At 36.3% G+C, this 12,500-nt stretch overlaps 1 protein-coding gene across 2 annotated transcripts in view; it reads right to left on the reverse strand.

Annotated features, from left to right (window-relative positions):
* The window catches only part of LOC133622672 (acylamino-acid-releasing enzyme), a 35,147-nt gene extending 23,688 nt beyond the window's left edge, over nucleotides 1-11,459 (reverse strand). The window contains exons 1-9 of one of the 2 annotated variants that reach the window (XM_061985515.2): nucleotides 11,233-11,459; nucleotides 10,937-11,063; nucleotides 10,718-10,853; nucleotides 6,412-6,487; nucleotides 6,235-6,310; nucleotides 3,564-3,667; nucleotides 3,287-3,421; nucleotides 3,125-3,216; nucleotides 1,407-1,444 (exon numbers count right to left, since the gene is read on the reverse strand). In XM_061985515.2, the coding sequence (XP_061841499.2) occupies nucleotides 1,407-1,444; nucleotides 3,125-3,216; nucleotides 3,287-3,421; nucleotides 3,564-3,667; nucleotides 6,235-6,310; nucleotides 6,412-6,487; nucleotides 10,718-10,853; nucleotides 10,937-11,063; nucleotides 11,233-11,349 (901 nt within the window). In that variant the 5' untranslated portion in view covers nucleotides 11,350-11,459. The remainder of the gene's footprint in view (nucleotides 1-1,406; nucleotides 1,445-3,124; nucleotides 3,217-3,286; nucleotides 3,422-3,563; nucleotides 3,668-6,234; nucleotides 6,311-6,411; nucleotides 6,488-10,717; nucleotides 10,854-10,936; nucleotides 11,064-11,232) is intronic. The other variant, XM_061985517.2, reaches the window with a different exon arrangement.
* Nucleotides 11,460-12,500: the final 1,041 nt, after the last annotated feature.

The following is a 12,500-nucleotide window of genomic DNA, read 5'->3' on the forward strand; positions in this document are numbered from 1 at the left end:
CCATGTGCGATACAAGCAGTCTTGCAGCGTGTTTACTTTTGTGTGATACCATGTGTGATCCGAGCGGTCCTGCAGCGTGTTTACTTGTGTGTGATACCATGTGTGATACAAGCAGATCTGCAGCGTGTTCTAACATGCCAGACGCTGTTCACCTTAGAGACCTGCTGCGGTATCACAAGTGTGATACCATGTGCGATACAAGCGGTCCTGCAGCGTGTTGACTTGTGTGATATCATGTGCGATACAGGCGGTCCTGCAGCATGTTGGCTTGTGTGTGATATCATGTGTGATACAAGCAGTCCTGCAGCGTGTTCACTTGTGTGTGATATCATGTTCGATACCAGAAGTCATGCAGCGCATCTACTTGTGTGTGATACCATGTGTGGTACAAGCAGTCCTGCAGCGTATTGACTTGTGTGTGTGATATCATGTGTGAGCTGGGCGGTCCTGCAGCGTGTTTACTTGTGTGTGATATCATGTGCGATACAAGCAGTCCTGCAGCATGTTGATTTGTGTGTGATATCATGTGCGATACGAGCGGTCTTGCAGCGTGTTTACTTGTGTGTGATATCATGTGCGATACAAGCGGTCCTGCAGCGTATTTACTTGCGTGTGATATCATGTGCAATACAAGCTGTCCTGTAGCGTGTTTACTTGTGTGTGATGCCATGTGCAATACAAGCGGGTCCTGCAGCGTGTTTACTTGTGTGTGTGATACCATGTGTGATACGAGCGGTCCTGCAGCGTGTTTATTTGTGTGTGATACCATGTGCGATACGAGCGGTCCTGCAGCGTGTTTACTTGTGTGTGATACCATGTGCGATACAAGCAGTCCTGCAGCGTGTTGATTTGTGTGTGATATCATGTGCGATACAAGCAGTCCTGCAGCATGTTTACTTGTGTGTGATATCAAGTGCGATACAAGCAGTCCTGCAGCATGTTGACTTGTATGTGATATCATGTGCGCTCCAAGCAGTCCTGCAGCGTGTTTACTTGTGCAAAGTTAACATCTAAAAGTCCTCCAATAAGCATACAGTTTCTTAAATTTTAGTCAACTCATTTACAAAAGGTAAACATGCTAGGCTATATGCTACAAGGAGCTAGCAGCTACACGACAGCTCGGCACACAATAGCACACAAGCTAGCCATACGTAATAAGTGTAAAACATGACATTTGTCAATATAAACAAATAATTATAGATGCATATTACTTACACATACAAAGTCTCCAAGACAAAATCATGTTAGAAAGTATCCAGTAACAAACGTGTCCGCATCAAATACCAGTATGTTTGATTCCTGCTGGTGCCATATTAAAACAATATTGGTATCTGACAATATTCGAGGCTCCATTATCAATACCGTGTTGGAAGTCAAAAGAGCGTTTTATTTTGAAAGGGTCTCACCACAGTTGCCGTCCATGCTGAGCTGGAACAATGCTGACCTGCAGGAGTGAAAGTACTGTAGAGTCAGAGTCGTCCGTGTACAGCTTGTATTGCAGCACATATTTACTATCCACTGAAAGACACGGACATTATGGTAGCAAGAAAATTGTGCGGGTAGCGTGCACGAGTGCTGCCTGCACCGGGGGAACCGCGGTTCATGGAGGCCAAAAAATTGTCAACAGTGACAACTGGCAACTTTTTCTGGTCTTTTGGAGTCCTTGGGCAAGATAATTGTGTTTTGTTTACGGTCAAGCATGGAGGTGGTTGCAGCGGGGTGGCTGCACGAGTGCTGCCGCTACTGTGGAAGCTGCGGTTCAATGAATGGAAAGATTCATTCCAATGGATATATGTACTGTAAGGTGTAAGTGTTGACTGATTTTCAGTGGTTAGTAAATATGTACTGCTGTACACTGACTACTCTAAACTTCCATACTTTTGTACAATGATTATGACGATTGTGAAACAAAGTTCAACCAAAGGTTTCTTTAAAAATGTGAGAAAAAAAATAAATGAATAAATAAAATAAATAAAAAATATATATTATAAATAAAGAATACCATTTATTTTTTAATTACAAAAAAATATATATATATATATATATATAAATAAATTCAAAAAATATAAATAATTAATTTTAAAAATATATATAAATACAGTATACATCTAAAAAATGAATTAAGAATAGACACAATTTTAAAAAAGTAAAAAAGAAAACATAAGTAATTTATAAAAACATTATTTAAAAAAATAAGGAACTGATACAATTTTTAAAAATTAAAAAATTAAATATATATATAATGAATTAAAAAATTATTTTAATAATTTGAGTGTTGACTCATTTTCAGTGGTTAGTAAATATGTACTCCTGTACACTGACTCCTCTAAACTTCTATACTTTTGTACAATGATTATGACGATTGTGAAACAAAGTTCAATCAAATGTTTAACAATGTGAGAGAAAAAATTTTAAAAAATATATATATATACACACACACACACGTATATATATATATTAAATTAACAATAAATAAAAAACTTTAAAATACATTAAAATATATTTAAAAATATATATAAAAAAATAATTTTACAAATATATTAAATTAACACATTATATATATATATATATATATATATATATATATATATATATATATATAAATTAAGAATAGATACAATTAAAATATATACAATATATATATATATATATATATATATATATATATATATATATAAATAATTAATTAAAACACTATTTTGAAATACAATAAATAAAGAATTTATAAACATTTTTAAAATTTAAAATTAAATATATAAAGCGGTAGAAAATGGATGATGAATGGATTAAAAATAATTTTAAAATAAATAACATAAAAAAAGAAATCTATAAAAAAGTCACTGGTGAGTGTTGACTCATTTTTAGTGGTTAGTAAATATGTACTGCTGTACACTGACTACTCAAAACGTCCATACTTTCGTACTATGATTATGACAATTATGATGATGGATTAAAAGTAATTTTAAAATAAATAACATTAAAAAAAATAATCAATAAAAAAATAATACGTCTAAAAATATATTTAGGAATAGATAACACATTTTAAAAAACTATATATATATATATAAATATTTCATCAAAAAATAATTTTAAAAGAAACAACTTTTTTTTTTAATTCTCTAACCTGCGATTGGAGCAGAACTTCAGTCCCAGTCTGAAGGGTTCATGGTACCAGCCCACAAAAAACACACACTGGCCTCCTGGGGCCCAGCAAGCCTGCAAGTGTGGGGGACACACACTTTCAGAACACATCATCACACACAACCTTGTTTGGACTGCCTCACACCTGTCCAGGTGAGACGTCGGCGGGGACGCCCTGCAACACATCCAGCGCTCCACTGTGCAGGTGCAGCACACACATGACGGGCGTGCTCCTGGTGGTCAGAGCCTCGCCCCAGTCTTCAAGGTACACACTCCGGTCCTGTTTGTGGACACACCACATGTCCTTTTTTGTACCTGTGTGTGTGTGTGTGTGTGTGTGTGTGTGTGTGTGTGTGTGTGTGTGTGTGTGTGTGTGTGTGTGTGTGTGTGTGTGTGTGTGTGTGTGTGCGTGAGAGATCTACCGTCCCCCATGCAGACTCATCATCAACATTTGTTGTCCTCAGCTTCTCGGCCACATAGAGAATCTTGCTCTCACACTGAGACCAGGACAGAACTCCAAACTGACCTAAAGTTAACAAACATCCAACATCTTTAAGCATCATCAAATAAAGAAACGAGTCATTAAATCATAAAAAAAAAAAAATGCCGGAAAATGAATACAAATGTGATGCAGTAAATTAAAATATCATGAAATAATTCCATGAAGTAATAAACGAATGCAAATAAATTAATACAATAAATTGTTTTAATGTACAATATATACATATTTAAGATTTTATTTTAATTTAACTTATTAAGTGGTAATTTAATAAATGAACAGGCATTTTTAACTTATATTTAACGAAATAAGTTACATTACGGATAAAATATATGTAAAATATATAATATAAAACGTCACATATGAATACAATATTTTTCAAAAATGCTTTTATGCAAGTATTGTATAAATAAAATGTTTTACATACATAAATAATTAATAGAAATTATATTTAATATTCTAAATAATCTTTTAAATCAGTGAATGTGATTTATTTTTTATTTAATAAGATTTATGTATTATTTTTTAAATAAAAACTTTTTTTTAATTTGATAAATTATCTGACATTTTTTATTTATATTTAATTGAATAAGTACAATAATGAAGAAAATATAATATAATATACATATAGTAATAAATACTATAAAATATTATATACGAATAAAATACATTTTCAAATATGCTTTCAAATAAATAAAATATTTTACATACATCATTATTTCAAAATATATTTCATAATCCAAAACTGATTTAATTCAGTAAATTAGATTTTTTAAATCTAACAAAGTATTTTTTTATGAATACTTCTGGTCTTTTTTATTAAATAATAGATAGATAGATAGATAGATAGATAGATGGATAGATAGATGGATAGATGGATAGATGGATAGATGGATAGATCAATCGATAGATGTATACATAGATGTATAGATGCAGGCCTCGAATTTTTACTTTTTAAGGTCAAGACAAGTGTTGCCTTAAAGGAGGGCTCATATTTTAGGGCACCAAGGAAAACATTTTTTTTTTTCGAGGTAGGAGATAGAGATAGAGATATATATATATATATATATATATATATATATATATATATATATATATATATATATATATATATATATATATACATACATATATATATATAATTACATATATATACACACACACACACATATACACACACATATATATGTATATGTGTGTGTGTGTGTATATATATATATATACACAGACATACACACACACACATATATATATATATAATATAAATATATATATAGTGTTCCTGTATGAGATCTAGGACTGCCAATTATGACCAAAGTAATAATTAAGATTATTGTTATCAATATTGAAATCATGATTACTGATTAAGTAAAGCAGTGTTGGGGTGTGAACGTAATACCATCATGTCATTTGTAATGTCTAATAAAAAGACTATAGATAAATGTTATCCATATATTTATAGACACATATTAGGTTGTGTTATTCTTTAATAACATCAACTTGTCAGCTTTTTGTCATTACATGATGCCTTTATCTCTATTTTTACATTTTGATAGAGTTTTTATTTTTTTAGGTTATGTACATCATGTAGATGATGTATCAGAACAGATCCATTATGAGTTTTAGCAGAAATATGTCGTATAGGAATTAACTATACACAATAACACATTAACAAAATGATGTCACATGAATGATTTTTGAAGTGACACCTTAGTGACATGAAAAAAAACAATTATTGTAAACAAAACCTGGTGTTTACTTTTTGAAATCAAAATAAAACACAAAGAAGTTTGGCTAATGAAGATTAAGTCTGATAAACAAGCTTTGTTCTTCTCCAACGCCTCTCTAGTGGTTCAGTACAACTGTTTGGTCAACAACAACAAAAAACCGGGAGTGATTCCTCACACATCGAATAAACAATCTTCACCGCCTGCGTTCAATTCAATGAGATGACAAAACATTATAGCTAGTATTGATGTTATTTACAGTTTGCAGTTAAATAAGGGAGTGAACATCCCAGTAGACAAAGTAAAGACTTTGTAAAACAAGTTGTGACAAGGTTCACAACACATCGTCTGCTGCAAAACCTCAAATAGTTTCCTCCTTTGCTGTATACTTTTAGTGTGGGGACAAGTGTCTCCAATATTGTCCACACCTGTCTCCATCTAAACACAGCAGTGCGCTATTAAACGCATGGCGGGGAGCGAGGGGAAGTGACGTTAAACCAAGCGCTTGGCTCCGTTTACTCCAAGGGAAATCTCTGCGGCAAAGTCTGTGTCCTTAGTCCGCCACGATTATCAAGACAAACGACGCTAGTGCGCATGCGCCTGACTTCCTGTTGCCTAAAATGCATTAATCAATGACGGTTTTTCGGTCATTAAAATATTTTACGGTATTATCGCAAATTATCATTATACTGTTTACTGTTACATCCCTTGTCCATTAACAAGTAAAAAGTCAAGGGCGGTCATGGCATGTTCTTGCCGCAAATGTTGCTCAATTTTTGGGGCATTACGGCAAATGACAAGGGCGGTCGCGGCAAAATTTGAGCGCTGTAGATGTATAATAGATGTATAGATGTATAGATGTCTTACTGTCATCGTAGACGGCGCCATGTTTGTTGAGGGCGTTCAAGTTGAGACACTTCCTGAGTCCATGATGGTCCCAGATCTACAAGATGGTGACAACGTGTTCAGTAATAATAATGACAATCAATAATTATAATAATAATAATGAATGAATAGTTGAATGTTGGAGAAGAAGAAGCTGACCTCCATCAGCTGCTGACCACCTGTGTCTGCAACGAGCGCCCTCACTGCACCACTAGGGGACGCCCCACTCAGCACTCTGCACACAGTAACACTTTGTTCAATATTGACAACAAGCTACTTTATTTGAGCTCAGATTTGCTTGTTTGCAATTTGAACCAAAAAAATAGCACAAATCATGAAATATAGCAGCAAAAAACATTAACACAAACTTAAAATAATTTAAAATCATATAAATATTAAAATGTCCATAGCAACAAGTATTAATAATCTTACTTTAGTAAGATTAATACTGTACTACTGTCCTCTGGCCAAGGTCATGTTCGAAAAATCACTATGTCTGGAGGTTGTCTACAGCCCCGGTGACGCGCTGCTAATTAGAGACCTTGCTGACAAATATGGTGAATTTACAGTAATATTATGATTAAAAGTAATTTATGGAGCAACATTTGTGCTAGAACATTCTAAAATATGCCTCAATAAAGTACTTGATCTTTTCAAAGTTACCTTGGTATTTAAAGTATTTTACTGTACATTTAAAAACTCTTTTTTAACTTTTTTCGGTAAAATTCTAAAGACTAAGCTGCCATTTTTTAAACAATTTTTTAACTGTAAATGGAAAAACGTTTCACATTTTCTCACGATATTAAACTGGCAGCTCAGTTGCCAGTATTGGAAAATATATATAGATATATTCTTAATTATCCCCATTCTAAATGGATTAATATTTTTTAAATCCATAAAAAATATTACAATGTATTTATTTTACACCTTAGTCATATAATTTGATATATGAAACTTGCTAACTATTATCATGCTAAATGTTAGCAATTTTGTGTAAGCATGCTAACATTAAAGCGCTAACTTTTTTAGCTAATTGTACTTTTTTTCCCCCCTAATTCCCCAGCCATACACCTTAGAGTCATATAACTTGGTATGTGACACTTGGTAACTGTTAGCATGTTCACGTTAGCTTTGAAGCATGCTAACATTAGCATGCTAACTTTTTGAGCTAATTTTGCAACCGTTCACCCCAGAGTCATATAACTTGGTATGTGACACATGCTAACTATTATCATGCTCACATTAGCTTGCAAGCATACTAACGTGAACATGCTAACTTTTTGAGCTAGTTTGGCAACTGTTTACCCGAGAGTCATATAACTTGGTATGTGACACTTGTTAACTGTTAGCATGCAAACGATAGCATGCTAGCAAGCTAACTTGAGCGTGCTTACTTTTTCATCTAATGTTACACTTTTTCTATTTCCACAGCCATACACCTTAGAGCAGGGGTCTCAAACATGCGGCCTGCGGGCCGCAACGTTATTTTGCGGCCCCCACCTTAAAATGAAAGTTTAATGTTAGTGCAGCCTGCGAGTTCTTAATGAATAGCGCTTGACAGCGTTGTGTGTGGAACAGAAGGACTCTACCAATCACACTGTGGTATAAGGCTCTCGACAATATCAAGGGAGTGACGTGATGTCACTGTCTTTAGTGTCATCTAGAAACTGTCACCGACCGCATTATCTTTTTCTACATACTAACAGAGTGCCGGCCTAGACACATGTTGTGTGAGGCTTCTTGACATACTTGAGGAACAGCCATACATGGTCATATTTTATTTTATTTATTTTTTAACATTGTTACAAATATGCGCCACACTGTGAACCCACACCAAACAAGAATGACAAACACATTGCGGGAGAACATCCGCACCTAAACACAACAGAACAAATACCCAGAATCCTTTGCAGCCCTAACTCTTCCGAGCTACAAAAACACCCCCGCTACCCCCAACCCCGCCTCCTCCCAACTCCGCCCACCTCAACCCTCCTCCCCATCTCCCGAATTCGGAGGTCTCAAGGTTGGCAAGTATGCATTGACGTCACTTGACAAATAAGACAGTCGGGGTGCCCCTGAAACATTTTGCCGCTTTTCCACGACACCCGCACACGCTCTTCCTCCCTCCCTCCCTGCTCGCTCCCGCCCCCGTTGTAAACAGTCCGGGCGGGGAAGACGAGCGGTCCGGTAGCTTCCAAAGCACTCCGCCGAAGGACCGAGCAACAATACAAAAGTGTGGTGCACTGGACCCCAGCGCTGATACTCCGACAGAGAGTCGCTGGGCGAATCGGACGTGTAACATGTTAGTGGTGAGGTTAGCCTGTTCAGGGCTAATTGTGCTACCGTAACTGTAAACTCCACGGCGAGCCCACCCCCACCCCTCCCAATGGCTCCAGACAGAGAAACGATTTTTGATGCAATATTTCTTTGTTGAGCACAGGGGCACCCCGACGTGTCTTATTTCATTTCATTTTTAATTATCTCCTTCATTGATGTGCATCTTTGATCGATAGACAATTATACCTCAATTATTAAATTATACATTTACACACCAATGCCTGAGAAGGAGCAGGATGAAGAAAAATCTTATATTTTTCTGCCTCCTTCTACATAATACGTGGTCTTACTTAATGATATCATATAAACCAACAATTACATCAAAATATAACGAAAACAAACAAAAAAAACACAAGAAGTGCAAAACTTCATGATGTACAAACCGAACACAAAAAACAAAAGAAGTAATATACACCTCACGGGATGATACAAAACAAATACAAAACCAGGCAAAAAATAAGTAAAATAATAAATATAAAGCAAAATGTAAACACGTATGGCTGTCCATATGATCTTATTATTCTGCCTTTATATATTTTTTCAATTGGAATATATTTTTACAATCTTTTATCTCATTGTAAAGAGAATTCCATAGTTTAACCCCCACCACTGATATGCACATTTGTTTTAAAGTTGTCCTTGAAAATGACCTTTTCTTCTATGCTCTTCATTCTCAGAAGTGATGACAAACATTTTTTGTAAATGTGCTGGTAATGTTTTACTTTTAGCCTTAAACATGACACATAATGTCTGTAACTTTACTAGCTCCTGTAATTTCAATAAACCCAAATTAATAAATAATATGTTAGTGTGTTCTAAGTAATCTACTTTATGAATAATCCTTACAGCTCTTTTCTGTAGTTGATACAGAGAAAGTTGCAGTGCACAAGGAATACAAATTGAAACGTCATTATATAACTAGACATGCTGAGGAGTATGCAAAATACCAGGTAGATGAGAGAGTGAACCGGGTTGCAAATTTTAAAACCAGTCTACTGAGGCAACAAGATTTCGTCAAGAAAGCAAGCGAAAAGAGCGATGCAGCAGTCAAAGCTAGCTACATGGTGAGTGAGATAGTTGCTAGGGCGGGAAAGCCATTCAAAGAAGGTGAATTCATTAAAAAGGTCATGTTAGATTTTTTTTAAGAAATCTTTTCTTGCGGCCCAGCCTCACCCAGTTTCTGCATTCAGTGGCCCCCAGGTAAACTGAGTTTGAGACCCCTGATGTACAGTGTATTTTGTCAACAACTGTATGTGTGTAACGTATTTCTTGTGCTGAGCAATCATAAAACTGCTGCGAAGACGCACTGGCTGAGGCTCGCAGTAATCCCGCCTCCTGGTGGTAGAGAGCGCTAGTGATCCCAGAGATCATTCTTGCGACTACACGGCTACAGAAGAAGTGACAACAAGCAGCAACAGTTAGCAGCGATCGTTTATTTTTTCCTCTCGCCTGGACTATTAACATGGAGGATTACATATCTAAAATAAAACAGTTTTCTAAACTGGACTTTCAATCGAAGCAGGAGGTAATAATTAAAGGAAGATCTCCATCGAGACAGAGAGACTTTTAAAACTGAAGAAAGATAAGGAAGACTTCTATAAACAAGTTATCGATGCTTTTGTTCAAAAGGAGCGGCGCATGGACTTCATTTATAAGTAAAGGTAAGACCATAATAAAGTTTTTTTTTATTAAATGTGCTTTTTTGTGTGCTACAGTTTGTATGTGTAAAGTTAAAGTTAAGTTAAAGTACCAATGATTGTCACACACACACTAGGTGTGGTGAAATTTGTCCTCTGCATTTCACCCATCCCCTTGATCAACCCCTGGGAGGTGAGGGGAGCAGTGGGCCGGAAATCATTTTTAGTTATTTAACCCCCAATTCCAACCCTTGATGCTGAGTGCCAAGCAGGGAAGAATGCTGGTATGAGCTTTTAAACATAACCTGTTAACTGCTGCCAATCAAATGGTGAATAAGATACTCTTTAGGGTTCATATGTTTGTAAATCTGACTGTGATGAAGTCAGTGCCTCACCAGCCATGAATCTCATCGCACGTCACTGGTGTGTGTGTGTGTGTGTGTGTGTGTGTGTGTGTGTGTGTGTGTGTGTGTGTGTGTGTGTGTACTGACTCTGCAGACTGTGGTCCACGCGGTCCAGGTGGGAGGACTGTCCTGATGGTCTTCCGGTCTTCAGAGTCCAGGATGAGAGTCCACTGTTGTGAGAAGCAACGTCTGGATCCTCTCACAGCATCTGCCTGACTCCATCCTGACAACAAACATTCGCCATCTTTATTGTTTTCCAGTCTATTTCGGGTCTTGCCCACCGGAAGTCCTAATAAGGACTCGTACCTGCGGTCACCGTCACCACGTTCAAGTCCGCGTGTTGTCTTTGCCTTACGTCGGCAGAAACAGGTGCAGGGAGAGAACTAACCTCTTGGTGAATCCGTGTCACGTGTCTGGGTTCCATCTGCAAACACTACCGCAGGTGATAACAACACTAATGATATTTAAAAGGGCAGCTCGGTCAAGTCATAAAAACGACAATGGCGGCGTCTAATTTAAAAAACAAAAGTCAGCTGCTGCGGGCGACAAACTACAGGAATAAAATCAACAAAGTTGACTTTGAAAGTGTTGGAATGTGTTACTTGATCAGATGTCGACTTCCATGTTGTTTCAAATGTTTGCAGAGCCTCCATGTTGACGTGACGGGTGGAACATACCACTCTGCTGCTTCCACAGGGGTGACGTGACGGGTGGAACATACCACTCTGCTGCTTCCACAGGGGTGACGTGACGGGTGGAACATACCACTCTGCTGCTTCCACAGGGGTGACGCTGCAGCGCAATGGCCACCGGGGGCGCCACAGAGCACAAATGCGATCTGCAGCAATAAAGACGCTAAAAAAATAGGAAAACTGTATTTAATTATCCTTAAAAATGTCATATATCTTCTCATACTTTTTGTATTTATTTTATAATGTCAGAAAACGAACTAATTTGTCTTTGACTGTAAAAAGTTATCCATTCAAGGTGATGTGGGTGTAATGCAGATGAATGACCGTTAGATGGCAGTAAAGATAATTTGATCAATTACATTTGTTATAAATTCAAGTTTAAATGGTCGTTAAGGCAGAAAAACATAAATTAGGTACTTAATTTTTAAACAAATTTTAATAAAAATTGTACTTCCTTTTTTAAACACTTTGTCCAATTATTCAACAACAACAACAACATGTATGGAACGTGAATTTGAACAAATTATCACCAGCTGCTCCAGTTTGGAACCAATAAACAAATCAAAATGTTACAAAAGTCATTTAAAAGTAAATTGCCAAGAAAAATATATCTAATATATTAATAAAATATTACAAATAATGTTTTAATTGTGTTGTAATATTGACATTTTCCCTGTGTGTTACAATATCAATTAAAAAGTGCACATAATTTTTCTATGTATAATGTATTTGTGGAGAGGGGCGTGGTTCGCGCGTTCCCTGCGGGCGGGGTGTGTGCGGAGGCCGGTGTTGTGCCGGAAAACGCACCCCTGCCATAATATGCACCCCCTGACGCGGGAGCGCGCTTACGTCACTCGATTGCATCACTCGTCTCGAAAAGTATATCTAACTCGGCTGTTGGCTGAAATAGCCTCTTTTAAATCGCCTCTTTCGGCATAAAAAAGTACATAAAGTGAAATAATCCAAGTTTTCTTTAATTGTGCTTTACTTGTGGATGAATTAAAAATTGTGAGCATTTAATGATTTCGCCGTCATTCAAGTGGCTGAAATCGCCTCTTTCGGCATAAAAAAGTACATAAAGTGAAATAATCCAAGTTTACTTTAATTGTGCTTTACTTGTGGATGAATTAAAAATTGTGAGCATTTAATGATTTCGCCGTCATTAGATCAGATAAGGC

This window comes from Nerophis lumbriciformis, linkage group LG23 (genome assembly GCF_033978685.3).
Source record: "Nerophis lumbriciformis linkage group LG23, RoL_Nlum_v2.1, whole genome shotgun sequence".
Taxonomy (NCBI): domain Eukaryota; kingdom Metazoa; phylum Chordata; class Actinopteri; order Syngnathiformes; family Syngnathidae; genus Nerophis; species Nerophis lumbriciformis.